This window comes from Lampris incognitus, chromosome 13, assembly GCF_029633865.1.
Source record: "Lampris incognitus isolate fLamInc1 chromosome 13, fLamInc1.hap2, whole genome shotgun sequence".
NCBI lineage: Eukaryota > Metazoa > Chordata > Actinopteri > Lampriformes > Lampridae > Lampris > Lampris incognitus.
Window position 1 is genome coordinate 40,707,456 of NC_079223.1, and position 19,745 is coordinate 40,727,200.

The window sequence follows — 19,745 nt, forward strand, 5'->3', positions numbered from 1 at the left end:
CTTGGCGAACCTGCGCCAACGTGACTACAGGGATCAGAGAAAAGGAGGACAGGGCTATGGGAAAAACCCTCTGGGAACCAAAACAATGGTGCCACCTGAATGCTTATCATCCAGCCACATCCCGTATGCCCAAAACACACAGAGGGTCAAGTCAAGTCAAGTCAAGTCAAGTCAGGTCAAGTCAAAATTTATCATAACCCAATATCACAAAGTATGTCTCAAAGGGCTGTAATAATAATAAAAAAATTTTTTAAAAATGAGTGAAATATATTCCATTATCTAAACCACTTATCCTGCTCTCAGGGTCGCGGGGATGCTGGAGCCTATCCCAGCAGTCAATGGGCGGGGAGACATCCTGGAAAGGCTGCCAGGCCATCACAAGGCCAACACACACACACACGCGCACACACACGCACACACACACACACACACACACACACACACACACACACACACACACAAGGCAAATTTAGTACGGCCAATTCACCTGACCTACATGTCTTTGGACTGTGGGAGGAAACCGGAGCACCCGGAGGAAACCCACCCAGACATGGGGAGAACATGCAAACTCCACACAGGACGACCCGGGACGACCCCCAAGGCCGGACTACCCCGGGGCTCGAACCCAGGACCTTCTTGCTGTGAGGTGACCGCGCTAACCACTGCCCCCTAAAATGTATAAAACTGAGATAACCTCCATATAACACTTTATAAGCAAAGCGATGCAATGCAAAAATGTGTAACATGCACTACACATACGTAACCGTGTGCACATAAAGTTGCATAGAGGCTGGATAGCGGTCGTTTAGCACTCAGGGCAAATTAAGCGAGGTCAAAGGGTGATGCAAATACACGTGTTCTGGGTTCGTTTCTGAATGAGTGAACTGAACCAGCCCCCTCTGAGGTGTACAGGGAGATGGACCCAGAGAAGAGGGACACTGATGAGTTATTACTTCCTGGAATAGTCAGGTCTGATGTGAGCAGATGGAGAGAGCCCTATCAGGTTTATGAGCAGAGACTGGACGTGATTAATAGGGTGGTGCAAGTCTGTGTAATATTTTATAAGTTAAACGTGGACTCGTGAAGCCAGACCTGACATGTGCTGGGAGCCAGTGTAATGAGATAAGAGCAGATCTCCCGGCCGCCGTTAATATCCGAGCTGCAGTCTTTTGTGCAAGTTGTAATTTGCTGGTGGCTGATTTCGGCGAGCCAGAGTGTCACAGCGGGTGTCAAAGCCCAGATGAGACGAGCGCTTCGGCACCGGCCGTGGGAAGAATCGGGGCGAACCTGGGCAGTATTTCGTAAGCGGGGTGTCTCTGTAATATCGCTGATGCGTGAGATTAGGATCAAATAGGAGATTTCTAATACGAGGCCTTTGTGAAATGGTGGATCCGGGCTGAGTCCACAGTGAGGTCACTGAATTTGTCTCCAACGTGCTTTGGACCAAGAAGTAACATCTCAGTCTCCTTGGCATGTAAGAGGGAGTTAGACGACACCCGCCATTTGGTCTATAGCGGGCCTTCTCCCAGCTTCCCCATCCACTACTGACAGACGTCAGTACTGGACTCTGTATCGTGTTGTGCACAGCCACGTGTCTACTTACCTCTGATACGACAATGCATCTGTGTCATTTGACCGCACAACATCGGTTTTGTCAGCATGTTGCGTGCCAGAGAGACATAGCACAGGTTTGTGTTGCCCAAAAGCCAGCGTGTAGTATTGTAGCGAATTCGGGGGACGACGCAACCACAGGAACTGCCGCGGCCGGGAAGCGAACCCGTATCGCCCGCGCCGCAGGAGACATCGCTAACCGCGCTCGACTAAAGGGTCAGACCCGCCCGCCAGCGGCCAGCGTGTCCACTTATCCATGCACGTTACAGTATAAAGCAGTGTTTCTCAACCCAGTCCTCAAGGACCCCCTATCCTGCAGATTTTCTTTGCAATCCTACCTGTTTGTAGCTATTCAACCAATCAGCAATGAATGTCTGAGTTTGCACACCTTGCCTAATTAAGTGCTATGAGATGACTGGTTGAGTAAGTACAAGCAGGGCTACCTATGCAGGCTTACGATGACAATCTGCCGGATAGGGGTTCCTTGAGGACCGGGTTGAGAAACACTGGTATAAAGACTATCAACATGGCCTGTGCAATAACAAGCTGCACCGGTAGGTATTGTGGCGGCTCTCCTATTGTTCGCCGCGTGCAGCAGCTTCGCCGAGGAGCGAGCCGCCGCAGCAGTCAGAGATGGCCGCAACAACACCAGCGTGCAACCGAAACACCAGAGCGCATATCGCGGACCGTGTGTCTGCAGGCCTCAGCAATGCCAACGCAGAGGAGCTCAGAGAAGAAAGCGTGGATTCATCCGCGGCTGGCTGCGCTGGCCTTGACATGCCACTGCACTCCCTCTGCCACGCACTGTTAGTGCGTGCTACAGCGCGCGCGTGCGCGTGTGTGCGTGTGTGTGTGTGTGCGCACGTGCGGGTATCAGTGCCTCTCATCAGTGCGTCCCGAGAGTCCTTGTGTGGAGACCTTGAGTACTGAAAAGCATGGGGCCTGTTTCTGGGAGAGGGGAAGGGAGCGAAAGACCCTGAACAGATAAGAAACTTTTCAGCCTGTAAGAACGAGGCGTCCTCACCCTCTCTCTCTCTCTCTCTCTCTCTCCCCGTCTCCCCCTTTTCCTCATCCCACTGTTGACGTCTATGTGGGAGATAGGAGATAATCACTGTAGCCGCTTCGCTGTTGACCAGAGCGGCGGAGGCATGGCAGCCAATGAACCTTGTGCAGATACTGAATCTTGGCGTTTCGGCGTTGTGACAAGTTGTTGTTCTTCTCAGATGCCGCCGTGCCTCCCCCCCCCCACAGGTGTGCCACCGCGAAACCCAAACCGGCGGAGGTGGTGACGTGCTGACCGAGCGCAGGCAACGGCTACTCTGTCTTTGGTAAACATCTTCAAGGTCCCGGCGGAGGGATAAATGGCCAGCGGTTGGTGGTTTCCCAAGGGAGACAGCTCCGCAAGCAAGCCTTACAGGGTGAGTCCTCCTCGCGCCCCGTTGACTTGAAACGGCGTGAGATTCCACATGCAGAGCTTCCCCTCTGCAAAGACGTGTACTATTTGTGCAACCTTTGTGCAACCATTTCACGGCTGTGTGTGTTTTCGGGGGGGGGGGTGTTGTTATGTTCAGCTGCTGAAGTTTGTCGTGCCCGCTGAAAGCCACTTTATTTTATCATTGTGTTCTTACAGCGAGGGGTTGTCTTCTGCCCGTGACCCGTCCTGTTGTATGGGGAGCAGCGCCCGGGGACCGACCCCACTTCTTCTCCTCTCCGTGGCCTTGCTCAGGGGCACAGGCAGGAGTATTAACCCTAACACGCATGTCTTTTTGATGGTGGGAGGAAACCGGAGCGCCCGCAGGAAACCCACCGCGGACACGGGGGGGGAGGGAGAACATGCAAAACGCCCCGCAGAGAGGACCTGGGACGGCCCGGGGTTCGAACCCAGGACCCTGCATGGCGGGTCGGTGTCTGTCTCAGTGAGTTTACCAACCGCTGTTCTGCCGACCAGATTATAGCGTATAGCTGCTATTCACTATTGCAAACTGCTCTCTTCTCGCACGTGTCTTTTCTCTCTCTCTGAACGATGCCTTCTCCTTACTCTTCTTCTGCGTGTGTGCGTGTGTGCGTGTGAACGGTGTGATGTGAGTCTCCCCCATGTGCATGCGTAGTCTGACCTCCTCCCAGGTCTCCATGGTGATGGTGGTCGTCACCCGGACACCGCTTGGCGTCCCCCTCATCACATTCTTTATGTATCTTATAAACCCATATAATGTTGTTATCCTGTTTCAACGTCACATCCTTCTCTCACTCAGACACGTGACTAATGTGTGTGTGTTTTTTTTTTTGTCTACATGGTGATGGTGGTCACGTGGCTCGGCTCCTGGACACTGCCTGGCATCCCCCTCGTCATGTTCCTCGTGCGTCTTATAGTTCCGTGTGATCTCATTACAATTCAAAGGCGGCAGGGCTCTTTGCACTCGCTGTTCCTTTTTCCTATGCATATACCTCTTTGAGATGTAACGTTAAAGAGGCATAGGGCATGGGAAAATGGGGCTGCAGAGGTAATCCACCCAACAGCCGGCCAGCCGTTTCATCATCCGCTCCGCTCCGCTCGACAGCCGGCCTGGAAGCCCAGCCCACGCTCCGGCCCGCGGCCGTGGTGGGAAGTCTACGGAAGCCTGCGACGGCCGCAAATCCTTCGTGTGCGTCCGAGGCGCTGCGTGTTTTTGTGCGATCCGATGAAACGAGGTGCATGCGGAGCCATGTCCTGCTTGCAGCAGCAGGAGGAGGAGGAGGAGGAGGTGAGGTGAGGTGTTTCGTATTTACTGCATCGCCGCGTATTCGGGGTTTCTGCTGTCACCCGATTCAATCTGCGCGCTGTTATTCTGTTAATAAAGATCACATGACTTGGCCTTCGTGCATGTTGTGTTTTTTTCTCTCTCTCATTATTCTGATCAAATAGTCTGGGGGAGAGGTTGCTTCATTAAACATAATCGTAGATCAGTAAAACAAACAAAAACCCACAACAATATAACCCTTAGTCATCTGCAAAGTGTTGTTGCTTGCATATGGGAGACTTAGGGCAGTGATACACTGGGCAGCTTTTTTGGGGCAACTCCGACGGGCGTCATTGCCCAAGACATTGCCTCGGTATTGCTGCTTTAACTCGTTTGAGACTCATTTAACAGGTAGTATCTGAGTTGATGTGTGACCCCCCCCTTCATAACACTGCGGTTTGTATATGGAAAATTGCCAAGTGTCCCCAGCCTTAAAGACTAGCTGCAGTGCACAGTTTCTGCAGTCTGAATATATATGTGCATCAAGTCCATCATGGGTTTATTCAGAGGGTGTTTTATATATAGCAGATTATCTCACGGTAGGAGCCCCTCACAGCAAAGAGGCAACTTTAAGCATTAAACTGTGTGTAGCGTCTCTGAACCGTGCAGCATGTGTCTTGCTTCTTTTGGGAAAAAAAATAAATCTAATTTCAGAGTTAGATGCAATTTCATAGCCATTTCATGGGGCCTACACCTGAAAAGGTCAAAGGCTGCGTGTGTCCTAACAATTTGGTGGAAAGCCATTAGCTGCAGGGGCGCCGCCGGCCGTCTTCAGCATGACGGCGTGTGACAGAGGTGCAGTCTGCAGCCCTGGGCCTCGACCCCACATCCAGCCGTGGCTCCAGTCTGTCTGCAGCCATCCAGTCAGACCCTGCAGCTTCTCCGCGAGCCTGTTGGGACCTTTAGAGCCGAGTGCCAACCCGCATACCTGGCTCAGATGGATCAGTGACCTATCAATTGTCATTCATCTCACTGGGTCTCCGCCCTGCTTAATTTGGCTATGCCGACGGATCACTTATCGATGCTGGTGCTTCTCCCCATACCTCCACCTCTCCCAACTAAAGGCAGTGAACAAAAGAGCTGGTCTGTCAGGTAGTCTGCACTGCGCCCTAAGTGGACATTCAGGTATTCGGCTAAGTATTTATAGACGGATGAAATCCTCACTTATTTTGTTGATTGTGCTCCCGCGAGAAGCCACGGTTTGGACCGGAGCCTCCTTTTAATCGCGCGCACAAAAGGCGGCGAGCCCCTTGGGGAGACGCAGCCAAACGGCTTCCATGGCGAGAAGAAGGAGGCTTTTGTTATTTTATCATCACGGCGCTGGATTTAGTGGAGGGACTTCCTGGTATTTCCTATTTTGAAAGCGGATTGCAAATGACCAGGGCACAGAGAATGCCGCTTTTATGACGAAGTGACTCAATCAGGCACCTATTTAGCCGGTGCCAACTAATGACTTTAACGTGAGGCAATACACACCTTCGGCAGACTCGAGGGCGCCATCCCTTCGCGTCTTTCAACCAAGTGCGAACGGTTCGATCGAGAGACAATGGAGGCTCGTTGGATCGCAATGATCTTGCAGTTACCTCTTCTTTGATGTTCCTTTGAAGATGCAAATCTGCAGCAGACACCTTCGACCGCTACTCGGAGCCATGCAACCATCCGGACGCCTGCAGCAGCTGCAGGCGTCCGGACACGTTGCACAGACAGATGCGCGCATTCTGCAAGCCCTGCACAAAATACGGCCCTGGTCTCATTCCTGCCTGTTTCGCTCGCGCAACATCTTTAAAACGTGTCATATTTGTGATTAAATAGCCTACAGCACATCTCTCTCAACAACCCGAGTAGCCTGTTGCGCTCACGAGCGGTAATAAATGGCACGACACGACTTCCGTCCTTACAAACGTGGTGCGATTTTGTTGCATTTGTTGTCTTTGTCGCGCTAAGGACACCACCAAAACCATTATCCCGAAGCATCAACACACTACAGAGTTATGCTACACACTGCAGTTATTCTGCACACTACAGAGTTATTCTGCACACTACAGTTAGTCTGCACACTGCAGAGTTATGCTAACTCCCATTTTGATCCACATATTTCCGTTTGCAGCATCACCCGGAAGTGCGCAGCGGTTCGCTTACTACAGCCCGCATGCACGGCTCTGTTATGGTCCTCAAACAAACAAAAGACGAGTGGGAATCTTTTTTTCTTTTTTTAATTATCATTATTATTATGGACATAAAATAATCACAATTTTACATAATGTTACGATTTCGACAGTCTTAATTAACCAGACACATATTGGATCAAAATATAGTGCTTCATCAAAACACAACGTTTATAAAAGCCCTTGTAAAATTAGAGCAAGAGTAGAGAAATCTAGATTCTAGACATGATTGACAGCTGGGTGAGTGACGGGTGTCGGAAGCGGACGGCGGGGCAGAGGGTGGTCAGTAGTAGTAGCAGGCGGGCAGCATCACGTGTCGCGGAGGGATCTGCGGGACGGGGTGGGCGTGTCGCGCGTGTGGCTGCTGTCCGTCCGGTCCGAGGTGCTGAAACAGGAGCGGAGGAGGCGGCGGCGGCGGCGGCGGCGGAAGCAGCAGACCGGACGGGGCCCACCAGAGCTCGGACCGCAGGTCCTGCACCTCGCGCTTCAGCTTCATTCTCCTGTTCTGAAACCACGTCTTCACCTGCAACCAGTGCGACATGTTCACCCACCATCGCCCCCTGGCGTCACACGGCCGGCGGTGACCGACTCCGCCAGCGAAACGACCAGTGCAATAATCACACACCTGTCCTGTATTCATGCACACCAATGCGCCATTTTTTATTTTACTTCTTTTAAATTACTGCTTGCACTACTGTACATTCACACTACTGATAATGTTGTGTGTGTGTGTGTGTGTGTGTGCGCGCGCGTGCATTCACCTGGGTCTCAGAGAGGCTGAGCTTTTCGGCAATTTTCCTCCTCTGCGTGGCGCCCAGGTATCTGTGCTTGCTGAAAGTGCTCTCCAGCTTGCCGACTTGCTCGGAGGTGAACTTGGTCCTCATCCGCCTCATCTGCTTCACGGCTTCCCCTTCGCTGTCATCTCCCACCTCACTCTCAGACCCCGACGTGTACCCAAAGCCACCTGGGGAGGCCGAAGAAAGACAGTCGTTGTAATGCTTTGATTAGCTCGGCTGGTTGATTAGATGATTGATTGATTGATTGACTGAGTGATGGGTGGATGGTTAGACCTCCTATTGAAGCCAGGTTGTTCTTCCACGCGTAGGGCTAACACCGGAAGTCTGAAATGAACTTACTGTCTGGCGAGGTGGGAGTTTGTGTGTCTCCGGATTGCTTTAAAATCTCTGCGATCCCCGCGTGAAGAAAGGCCTCGGGACAGACTTTGGTCCGAGGTGATGCGTCCTCGGCGCTCGTTCGCGTCGCGTGAGAACTTTTGGACAGCCACTCGACGGAGAAGTTGTTCGCCATGGATGATGGAGGCCCGCGGACGCTCAGTACCTGTTGCGCGTAACACGTGCAAGTGCGCGCCTCCCCGACCCGCAGCTTGGACGTCGGCTATATAGGAGGGGCGCACGCCTTTATTTGCATATGCAACGGGCTCTCAACGGAACGATAAAAACTTGATGGTCAGCGTAATTGGGGGTTAATAGGCGCCGCAACCCCTGGTTTTTCTCACGTTCATGGCCGCTTGATACGTCCAGGCGCCTCCGAGTCTGAGTGTCGGCCAGATGACGTGTCAGCTGAGAGGGTCGGGGGAGAGAAATGGCCGCCCTGTGGAGTGGATTCGGGGGCGACATCCTCTTGAATATTTAAAACAAAAGAGTTCAGATGCACACAATGCCAATGGCATCCATGCAAGAACATGACCTATTACACCATTAGCAACGTATACTGGGAGTTACTCGCTGCCCGGCCGGCAGTTTAAAAGCCCCAAAATTAGGTTGCGGCTGTTCTTTGGTTCAGTGTGCTCTCGCAGTCTCGCCCAGGGCCGGCTGTGCTTGGCACTGTAGGGGCCTCGGAGACTGTAAAGAGGCTGCAGACAGAAGTGCCCGGCTGTCTGCAAAAGCGAGCGCGCTGGACGCGAGCTGGAGGTGACCAATAAACCGCCAGGACGCGCCAGCAGAGCGCGAGAAAGCTCCGTTTGATCTTTGTTTCACTTGTGGATTCGAATTGAGGCATTTGCCGCGCGGGGCCCCGCGGACTTCCTGCAAAGAAAAAAAAAAAAGAAGAAGAAGAAGAAGAAGAAGAAGAAGAAAAAAGAAAGGCGCTTAAACTCCAACAAAAACAACAACAAATAAAACAAACAGACATCAAAAGCGATGCTGCGTCGACCGCGTTTGTGTTTCAGCGGCTCCTCTGAATCTGCGGAGCGGGGTAGCATCTGGATTGTGGCGTACGCATGGCACGCTAAACGTGATGTCGTGTTATCCGCACGTAGATTGGTGAGACCGGGTGGTGTTCTTAGTGTATTTGGGTGGAGGACCACGTTATTATGTCCGCAAAGGGCGGGTCGTGTTATTGTCCGGTCTGATTCCAGGGTCTCAAATCCGACTTCTAACCTGAGACTCTCTCTCTCTCTCTCTCTCTCTCTCTCTCTCTCTCTCTCTCTCTCTCTCTCTCTCTCTCTCTCTCTCTCTCTCTCTCTCTCTCTCTCTCTCTCACACACACACACACAACACACAGACTCCGTGGAGCCAGGCCGGAGGGCTCCTGCGGTAGGTGTAAACTCATCAATGGCCGACTTAATTTGGACTAATTGACCATGATCTCCCCGTTAACCCGCGTTTGAAGTGCAGCGGCCGAGACAAACAGAATTAGCTGCCGCATATGAAAGCACGACATGGGGTCGCGGCCGAAAGTTAGAAAGAAAGCCACCGAGCTCGGGTTCCCCAAGTTAATCAGCGACACAGTATCTAACTTGTTCAACCGGGTTCTCCCCCCCCCCGACCGCTGTCGTTAACAGCTCACAGTCCTCTGTGATTTAATTTAGCGTGGTTTATTGACCAGGCCTGTCGTCTGATGTCGCTGCGCCAGCCCAGAAACCCAAGGGGATCAAATCAGGGAGGCCACACAATGGGCCGCGATAAGGCCTTTTAAGTTTCAAATCCATTCACTGATCCGCATGCTCCAGCTCGGGGCTGTCGTAACACGGTAATCCCGTGCGTCCGATTATCTGAAATGGGAGACGGGATCATCCATTCATGACCATTTAATCCTGAAATTAGGATTACGTCATCGCCCATATCTGAACGATATCTGAATGGGACCGCCGTCTGCTATGCCTATGACCTATATGATGACCTATGGGGTCTAAACACGAAGAGAGTGAGAGAAAATCAGGGCTGCTCATGTCGTCATATAAGAAATACTTTATTCAACAATAGGCACTCATATATTATGTACAGTTTTACATCAAATGTGATAAAAATTCCCAAAATAAAATACAGATTACGGATTGCACTTCAGATCTGAATTATAAGTGTTTGAGGTGGGTTAAGTCACGACGGGCAGCCCTCAGTAGTAATGCGGGTAGGGCATCATGGGATGCATGGGCTGGTGAGAAACCGCGGGCTGCTGCTGCTGCTGCTGCTGCTGCACGGCGACCTGCGGGACCATGGCCGGGTGGAAGGGTTGCAGGGCAGCGGCCGGGGAGAAGTGGAGGCGCTGTCTCCCGTAGCCGTGGTACTGGACGGCGGGCACGTGGTGGACCAGCACCGGGCTGATGGCCGGGGAGAGGTACTCGGCACGCAGGTCCTGCATCTCCCGTTTGAGCTTCATCCTCCTGTTCTGAAACCAAGTTCTCACCTGAAAAGGCAGGGGGGAAAAGCGAAATTAGTCGAGCGAAATCTCGCGATAACTAACCGGTTTCGCAACCTTCTCCGAACCGAGCCGCGCCTCACCTGGGTTTCGGAGAGGTTGAGCCTCTGCGCCGTCTTGGCCCTCTCCCCGGCGTCCAGGTATTTGTGCTTGGTGAAAATCCGCTCCAGTTTGTGGATCTGCTCCGGGGTGAACTTGGTGCGCACGCGGCGCTGGTGGGCCCCGTCCTTCTCCCCTTCACACCCCTCGTCCAGAGACAGGCACTCCGAGGAGGCGGCCTCACTTTCGTAGCCAGATGAATACCCGCTGATTTCTGACACTGAAAAAGAAAAGGAGAAGAAGAAGAAGAAGAAGAAGAAGAAGAAGAAGAAGAAGAAGAAGAAGAAGAAGAAGAGGAAAGAAAGAAGGGTGGTTAGGAGCCAGTTACACAGCGACGTTGCAAACCCCGCGCACATCAAACACACGTGGCGCTGTATTTACCTGGTGAGGAGCAGTGGGCTGGATGCGCAGGTGAGCTCACGCCGTCTTCCGGATGGCCCCCGTTCTCGGCCGGGCGGGCGCCTTCAGGGGAACCGGGTGCCTTCGGCTTTGGCTGCAGGTATCTCTTGTAATAAGACGTGGGTGCGCGAGGTTGCACCATGCAGGGGACGTGAGGTCTCTGGACCGACGCGCCGTCCGCTGCGCCCTGGTCCTCCGCCAGCGTGGTCTTGTAATGGCTCTGCGCCAGCCAGTCCACGGAGAAGTGTTTGGCCATGGTAGTCAGGTAGCCAACGGGACCCTCCGAAGGGGAGTGACACCGGGGTGATGTGCTCTCAACTTTTAGTCGAGGGTGGCTTTTATAGGCTGGCTCCTCGTCTGACATTTGCATGTGTAAAGGCGCGTTAACGCCCGATCGATTCCCATGATTAGGGCTAATGGCTCGTTACTGAGGCCTTTACATATCCTGTGAGTGTGTGAAGACCCGGCGCCGGCGAGTCTGCCAGATCCTCCTCCGGCTCATCCATTGAACATTTACAGTCCGCCCGGCTGAAACTGCGACCCTCCCTGCGGGAACAACTGCATCCATCCCGGCGCAGAGGTGGGGTCCCGGAGGAGGAGGAGGAGGAGGAGGCTTTCATGTGGGTGCATACAGTATAGGCCCGATGAAAGTGTGTCAAATTGACGACCCCCTTATCTGATCGAGACTCCTCAGTTTTGTATACAGTGTATTTGAAGGCGGAGGTCATTCAGATTGTGTCCTGGTCGATCCTGCTCCTCAGGCTTAGAGTCGCCAGAGTCGGAGGTCGTCGTCTATAATGGCCTGTAATTAATATGCGGAGGTTGCTCTCTTTGTTGCAGACGCATGGGTATGGCACCGACTTAAGACATTTTTTTTTGTTCTGGTCAAGTTTGCAGCCTTTTAAAGGCTGCAAATGGGACCCGGTGGTGGACAGACGAGACTAATTTGTGTGATATTGCACAACAGTTATGAAGATTCATAACCAGCTTTCACATACAGCGACAGCAGCAAAGTTGGATCTGCTTGGGATGTGAAAACGATCAGAGCGCGCGGTTTTAAACTGCGCGGGACCACCGCTGCAGAAGAACGACCCACGTGACTTTAGCACCGGTTTATGTAAAACTTTACATCTCCGGATTCGGACTCATTTGTAACCGCCCACGCCACATTTTAACCCTCCAAAACGACCGATGGGCCTTACACTTGACGCAGAGACGCCAAGCGGTTTACGAGGTGCAAGTTGCATCCCAAACCTTACAATCACGCATATGCATGTTTTCTATTTTTTTTAAACTCAGCAACAGTACTCAGCCCTTATTTGACAACTCGATCGAGGGACAGTGGCGTAAATGTCACAGCGTCGATACCACAGCCACCTAAATAGCGACTCGATCTCTTCTGCTGTGTCGTCAAATCAAGTTCCAATAGGCTGCCTCCAACTCTCCGGCAATCAAGCAAGAGAACAAAAGCGGGCGCATTATAACCTATTCTCCCGGGGGGGGGGGGCGGGGCGGGGGGGGGGCGGGACACCGCGTCTTGGATACCCCAGTGCGCGCCGGCGCCACTTACCCAACAGGCAACATTTGGCACACCCGGTTCAAACACCGGAGATCAAAGGTGTTACAGTAGCAACGCAATTAAGGCTGATTGTCGGCCACTTCAAATGTAAATCCCCCGCAAACAAGCTGCGTGGAAGCTCCGCACAACAACCCCATGCAAACACACGCACACACACACGCAGCAGCGCCATACTGCCAAGCAGACACAGTTGGAAAGGATCCAGTCATGGTGCCTTTCTCTCTCTCTCTCTCTCTCTCTCTCTCTCTCTCTCTCTCTCTCTCTCTTCTCTCTCTATATATGTGACATAACCCTCTCTCTCTCTCTCTGTCTCTCTCTCTCTCTGTCTCTCTCTCTCTCTCTCTCTATATGTGACATAACCGACAGAGACGACTTACTGCGCAGCCACAGGGACGACGCAGCTAAACAGATCGCTTAGCTCTGACGACGGCAGATAAGGCCGCGCTAGATGGGCCCCCTTTATCGATGGTCTGCCGGCTGCATATATGGAGACTGGAGAGTCTGTCATGGCTTCTTTGTGTCTTTTATCTCGCAGGCTTTGAAGATGCGCCCCGATCCCGTTAGATAACAATGAAAGTCGTCTGGTCTCCGCGGGGGGGGAGGGGGGTGTGTCTTCGCACACAGCGCCTGTTTCCTCACCTCTCCCCCCCCCCCCCTCTCTCTCTGCTGCAGACAGGCTCGGACCTCCAGCCAAAAAAAAGGAGCCACAATGTCATGTTAATGAAAATATAGTTTGCATGACACCTACCCCCCCTCGCCCCCCCAACCCCCCCCCCAACAACAACAAAGCAGCACTCATGAAGTCTCGTTTATTTGGCTCAAGTAAGCACAGATCTTTCTTGCATGGCACATTACATCTCCGTGATTTAGGTCATTGGTAGTAGCGCTGGGGGGAAACAAACAAAAACAGGGCAATAAAATAGAAAAATAGATGCCGATTTGAAGTCGTTCCTTCAAATAACACTCTTCACATCCTATTCACACCATATAAAACCGTCCCTGAAACCATTAGAGGTGGTAATGACACATCACTTTGTCTCGCATTCGCCCTTCATAGCACGCTAGCCAGAAAAAAACAAAAACAAATCTTTACATATAATATGTACTTTAAACCGAATAAATATTTGACTACCAATGTATACCCCCATAAATCCAATCATATAAACAACATATTTGTCAACGCGTCTAAGCGTTGCGGCTGAAACACAAAACACTATCTGGTAGATCTAACAAATCGTGTACTTTTACTTTTCATGTTTGTCCCTTGTGAGGCATTATAGCAACACGCTTCAACAGAAACCACAAGCGTTTGGCCCGTGTGTCAGACGGCCGCTGTGCTCACGGCGGATACGCCTGTTACGAGGACCTCGCCAGCCTACGATGACGAGAGAAATCAGTGGTTATGGTCACACATGCTGGTGAAAAAGCAACCTCAGAATGACAGATTATGGATGATTTAAAGATTAAAAAAAAAAAAAAAAACCCCACCAACTATTAGTTTTGATCTTGTGAGAGAGTAGTCGCAGCATCAAACCCGACAGATACCGAGGCGCTGTTGTTTTAAATGCGGGTGTGTGTGCAGCATGTAAGCTACGTGTGGTCGTTTGCAGGGGGGGCTGTGCAGATCTGAAGACAGTAATAGTGTGAGGCCGTGTGAACAATGAAAAACAATGTTAGATTTACCAGTGAGTCTAAACCGACTGCATGTAGCTTACAACTCCTTAATACAATTCGGTAAATACCACACACGAAAAAACCCCAAAATTTCTTGTTCCCATTTCTGTGCTACTGGAACAACATCCAGATGTTGGGATTATGCCTCGTTCCTGGGATCTCAGTCTGGGCTTGGAAAATGTCGGGCGACCTTGTGTCGTCGGCGTCGTGGCGAGGGGCTTCTGGGTTGCAGAGGGCGTGAATCGGGCCAGGGCTCACTGGAATGTGGCCTTAACCTTCCTCAGCGTGTCCTGGATCCTCCGGCTTTGCCGCTCGGTGGACGGCTGGAAGTTGACGTCGCAGTCCGCGGCCAGGAGGCGGATGTCAGAAGTGCTAAGGTTGGCAATACGCAGACGGAGGTAGGCCTGCAGCTCCCGGTCAGGGCTGTAGGGGTACATGGCCCCCTGGAATGCGTCTACCTGACTAACCACCTTCGCTATGCTCCTTGACCCAGGGATGGTTGGGAAGACAGAACAAAAAAGAGAGAAGAGAAGAGAGTGTCACTATGAAAGGAAGCACACACAGAAAAAGGAGCGTAAAGCATGAAGAAGAAATGGAAAAACACAAAGCGACGGCCCTGGATAATTCAACCAATGCTCAAGCATATTCATATTTCACCCCCGTTATCCTCTAAATAGCATCGTCTGCTGCATGTGACCTGATTTGAAGAGCAGCGGGGTAACCCTGGGCCTCGAATAACCAGCTGTGCCCCCCATCCCCCTTTTCTCCCTGCCGCTCCTGCAGACCCCGGCATCTGCCCGCAACCACGTGCCTCCCAGCATCTGGCCCGCGATCTCTTCTCCAATCACACGCCGTCCCACGGGCGCCATCTGGTGCAGTGTTGGCGACGCTATTACAACCCAAATTTCAACAGCTGTGCCATTACCATCCTACTGCCACTTGCCATGACCTCGGCATCTGGTCAGACATATTGGAGTGAAAAGAGAAGGACGCAGGAAAATATGTCCTCCTTGCAACTTGGCCGACTTTGACACGGTTGGGGACTTGGGGCATGGGGGGAAAGCTAACGATCAGTTAATGTTGCTGGTCGGGCGGCGTCAGATTGATATCTGGTGCACCCACGAGGGCAGACGCCGCGTTAGTTTAAGTGAAAATGAGATTAAAGTTTACACACTAAAGATTCCAACACCTGTCGTCGTACCATCCTCTACACACCCAAGTCAGCATTACTGACTACGGTACAGGAACTTGACTCGGATGGTAGAGGAAGTACTGAGGGTATGTTAAGGCGTTGGTTTGTGGGCTCCTCGTGTCACATTTTCTTCCTCTTTAATTGAAACAGGCCCATTGTAACTACAAACAGCTTAACAGTAGACTGGGGTTTTTTTTTCCTGTGGCCTTTTCCCCCTTTGTTCTCCCCAATTGTACTTGGCCAATTACCCCACTATTCCGAGCCATCCCAGTCACTAATCCACCCCCTCTGCTGATCCGGCGAGGGCTGCAGACTACCACATGCCTCCCCCGATACATGTGGAGTTGCCGTTCACTTTTCACCTGACAGTGAGGAGTTTCACCGGGGGGATGCAGCACGTGGGAAGATCACACTACCCCCCCCCCCCAAACAGGTGCCCCAGCCGACCAGAGGAGGCGCTAGTGCAGTGACCAGGGCACATACCTACACCCGGCTTCCCACCCGCAGACACGGCCAATTGTGCCTGTAGGGACGTCCGACCAAGCCGGAGTTAACACGGGGGTTCGAACCGGCGAGCCCCATATTGGTAGGTAACGGAATAGACCGCCACACCACCCGGATGCCCCAGACTCTGGTGTCTGAGAGCTAACCAGTCAATGCCGACAGCAAGCATTCATTAAATCCAATACGGTATCCCCTCACTACCCATTACAGACCCAGCAGCTTTATGCCACATGCACTTACTTTAGCTTTGTCCATTTGTAAGCTCCACTGGTGAGGGTGAAGGCTCCTATCTCCAGCTGTTGGATGTGCATGGCCAGAATGCGTGCTGAGGGCAGGGTGGGCTTTCGTTTCACTTGTTCTCTCTCCATCAGACACAGATTGTCGCTCTTCAGAAACACCTATGCAGAGAGCAATTCAATCACACTGTGAATAAGGAAGTACTTACAGCAAGCGCTTCACACGCAATTCAAGTGGACTCATGGAGCCCTAAATCAGTTACAGTTTCATATCCACACAACGAAAACCAGGTATAGGACAATGGATGACACCTTCTTACCTTAGGCCCTTGATTCAAATGAGAGAAAACTCAGAACAAAACCTTTTGGGGGGGGATGACAAGAAACCTCGGGAATGTGCTCTGCAATACATTTTATTGCCACCACATTGAAGACAAAAGCTAATTTACCCACATCATTAACACATCTGCAGTTGCTAATTTCAACTGCTACTGCTGGGTAGAGCTCTCACACCCTGCGTGGCATCTGACATCTTCACCACAGCATCCAAATGCAGACAAAAAGGGCCGGTAGCGATGAGTCTGAAGACCCAGTAAATCTGTTCTGGCCGTCAAGCATGAACAGGAGACCAAGCTTGTAGGAGATTCTTACTGACAGATACTACAATATTAAAAATTAAAATTCAGGTTCAACCTGGTTTTATTTACTCAGCAGAAGAAAAAGTGCCGATACAATAGCACTGGGGACTCGGTTCTGTGTTGAATGTATCTCGGGGATTTCGAGTGGTCAAACACGCAATGTAATTACCGTCTATGTCATCAAAATAAACAGAAACCACAGGATTTTAGCTTGAACTCAAGTAGAGAATTTAGATAATTGCAATGTAAATGAACAGTTGGATGTTTACATAATAAGCATGCATAATACAGCCGCCTGGCCGAAATTCCAACACTGAATATTTTCAAGCCCAAAAATTCTATGAAAATATGACCATTGATTGTGAAGTAGTGCATCTCATTCTTGACATAACATTTCTGAGAAGGAGTTTTTCGGGGAGCAACCCTAATGCTCCTTTTTCCACTACGTGGCACCGGCTCAACTCCACCCGACTTTTTCGTTTTCCATTACTGGAAAGTACCGGCATTTTGGTAACTGTTACTACTTTTCTGGTACCACCTTTGTCGAGGTTCCACAAAAACTGGAGCGGGGATCAAAATCAATGCAGACCAGCGGCACTGAGGTCGCACGGTTACGGTAATGGAAAACGACACTGCGAGTCGAGTCGAGCCAGTACCATGTAGTGGAAAAGGGGCATTAGTGACCGCTTTTTCCCCCCTGGTGCATTTCCTCATTTACACCTCCTTGTCACCTCCTCATCATTCACTGGCCAGCGAGCCATGTGGTTTTAATTCAGTTGATAAAACATGCAGATAGGGAAGGGGGGGGGGGTTAAAATATATTATATATTTAGGGAATTTCTAAAGTCATATGCTAGATGGTGTAAGATCTTTCAATTTCACCATCTCAGAAAATGGTCACCCTGCAGGGTTGTTCACACACTATGATGTCTAATAAATATGTAATAAATAAATTACATATTTATTAGAAAAAATAATAAATATGATGTCTATTAAAGGTCTTTATGCATGCTCCAGGTAAGAAAATCAAAGAAGGACGAATCAGCTCATGTATCCAGATGAACTGGGAGAAACGTTTCATCACTCATCTAAGTGACCTCTTCAGTCTCGGCTGACTGCAGGTATCCCCACCCTTATAAACAATACAGCTGCATAATGACCAAAACCAACGACCGGTTTCAAAGAAGGTTGAATCAAGTCATCTGGATACGATGTTTATTGACAGATACGTTTCATCACTCCCCTAAATGGCTTCTTCTGTCCGTAGCAAGCTATTTTCTCACCCGGTGCGGGATTCGATCCAAGGTGTACTGCACCACAAGGCGACATCACTAACCGCTTGACTAAAGGTCAGTGAGTCTTTTGTAGTTTTGGCCGTTCGTTCACATGACAACGGCGTTTTGGGGGCCTGAAAACGCAAACTTCTGAAACCGGGTTCCAGGGGTGAACTCTTCTGAAAACGCAACTCCGGCGTCGCCGTGGAAACTAGCAAAACGTTGAACTCTGAGAAAACGCTGAGAAGAAAGCGTTTGTGCGCAGGCGCGTGGTGTTATTGAGGTCCACCGGAAGGGCTCTCTACTACAAAGTTTCACCGCCAACTACTGGCCTGGCATGTATACTACAGCGCTGTCAGTCATTTTTTTGCGGATCCGTGTGCACATGGATCGTATTCGAAACGATGTCGCCTGAAAGCGGAAAGGAAAAACTTGGCCATTTTTAGCAAGACCGTTGTTGTGTAAATGTAGCTAAATGGCATGGCCATTGAAACTCTAAAGGTCACACCCATATTTGCATATGAAACTGGTCGTTGGTTTCGTTCATTATGTATTGTTTATAAGGGTGGGGACACCTGCAGTCAGTTTAGACCGAAGAGGTCACTTAGATGAGAGATGAAATGTTTCTCTCAATAAACATTGTGTCCAGATCAAAGAAGGTTGAATCAGTTCATCTGAGCATGCATGAAGACATTGTGTCCAGCTGAACTGATTCGACTGTCTTTGAATCAGGTTTCAAAAGTTTGAGTTTTCAGGCCCCCGAAACGCCGTTGTCGTGTGAACGAACCGCCAAAACGCAACAATACTTCACCATTTTATGCTGAAAACGTTGCCGTGTAAACGGCCCATAGACTGAAGAGGGCACTTAGATGAGTGACGAAACGTGTCTCTTAATAAACGTATCCAGATAAACTGATTCAACCTTCTTCGACGTCTAATATGTGAAAAATGTGATTACGACGGAAAAATCCAGTCAGCCAGCAGCATTCTTGTGGGTGAAAACGACATTAAGAAGAGGCATTTAGCCTCTTATTAATGTGGTTAATTAATGTTAATTAGTTTAGTTTAGCCTCTTATTAATGTCGTTTTCACATTTTCTGTAACAACCAGCATGCCTAGCTATGGTACTGGGCAAAGATATATGGGTTACTACCAGTTCTTATCAATCCTCTCTGTATTACAAATAAGAGCAGAATAATCAGTTTCAATGTGGACCAGAGTCTCAGAAGTTCTAGGTGGCTTGGGAGAAAATGGGTACCGGCAGCAAAGCTGAAATGAGACACAAACCCAGCAGTCACGTTTGAAAGGTAACAAAATAAAATATGTATTTTCTGTTCTCTTTCTGTTCTCTTTTCTTCTTTTTTTAATGACTCAACTCAAGTCAAATAAACATATACAGTCAAGAACAATTAAATTATGCTGTGTGTTTCACAGCGTTTAATCCTGGATGAAATAAAGTAAGTAAATAAGATTCCTCTATTAATCCTCTTGGGGAAATTCAGTTACCGCAAATTAACCCATCCTAGCTGTGATCTGTATAGCTAGGAGCAGTGGGCAGCTGCAGCACCCGGGGACCAACTCCACTTCTTCTTTACTTTGCCTTGCTCAGGGGCACAGACCGGAGTATTAACCTTAAAATGCATGTCTTTGGGGAAAACCGGAGCACCCGGAGAAAACCCACCGCAGACATGGGGAGAACATGCAAACTCCACACAGAGGGTGACCTGGGATGACCCCTCAAGGTTGGACAACCCTGGGGTTCGAACCCAGGACCTTCTTGCTGTGAGGCGACAGCACTAACTGCTGGGCCACCGTTCCGCCCGAAATTAGCATGGCAACAGTTGACGTGTTTTTCACAGAGCGAGCATTGTCTCAGGATGATTGCAGGACCATCACAGTGACTTTAGTTTTGTTCTGTACATTTCCAATATGTAAATTAA

At 50.4% G+C, this 19,745-nt stretch overlaps 3 protein-coding genes across 3 annotated transcripts in view; all 3 read right to left on the reverse strand.

Annotated features, from left to right (window-relative positions):
* Nucleotides 1-6,836: 6,836 nt before the first annotated feature.
* Nucleotides 6,837-7,861, reverse strand: vent (ventral expressed homeobox). The gene is made up of 3 exons (XM_056291463.1): nucleotides 7,690-7,861; nucleotides 7,315-7,517; nucleotides 6,837-7,076 (listed from the first exon to the last, which is right to left on the reverse strand). Exons 1-3 carry the CDS (start codon nucleotides 7,859-7,861, stop codon nucleotides 6,837-6,839), a joined length of 615 nt encoding a protein of 204 aa, XP_056147438.1.
* Nucleotides 7,862-9,907: 2,046 nt separating this feature from the next.
* vox (ventral homeobox) lies at nucleotides 9,908-10,964 on the reverse strand. The gene is made up of 3 exons (XM_056291464.1): nucleotides 10,691-10,964; nucleotides 10,294-10,529; nucleotides 9,908-10,198 (listed from the first exon to the last, which is right to left on the reverse strand). Exons 1-3 carry the CDS (start codon nucleotides 10,962-10,964, stop codon nucleotides 9,908-9,910), a joined length of 801 nt encoding a protein of 266 aa, XP_056147439.1.
* Nucleotides 10,965-13,085: 2,121 nt separating this feature from the next.
* The window catches only part of LOC130122535 (kinase non-catalytic C-lobe domain-containing protein 1), a 62,267-nt gene continuing 55,607 nt past the window's right edge, over nucleotides 13,086-19,745 (reverse strand). Inside the window, exons 29-30 of the mRNA XM_056291465.1 lie at nucleotides 15,898-16,055; nucleotides 13,086-14,444 (exon numbers count right to left, since the gene is read on the reverse strand). Coding sequence (XP_056147440.1) covers nucleotides 14,216-14,444; nucleotides 15,898-16,055 — 387 coding nt within the window. The 3' untranslated portion in view covers nucleotides 13,086-14,215. The remainder of the gene's footprint in view (nucleotides 14,445-15,897; nucleotides 16,056-19,745) is intronic.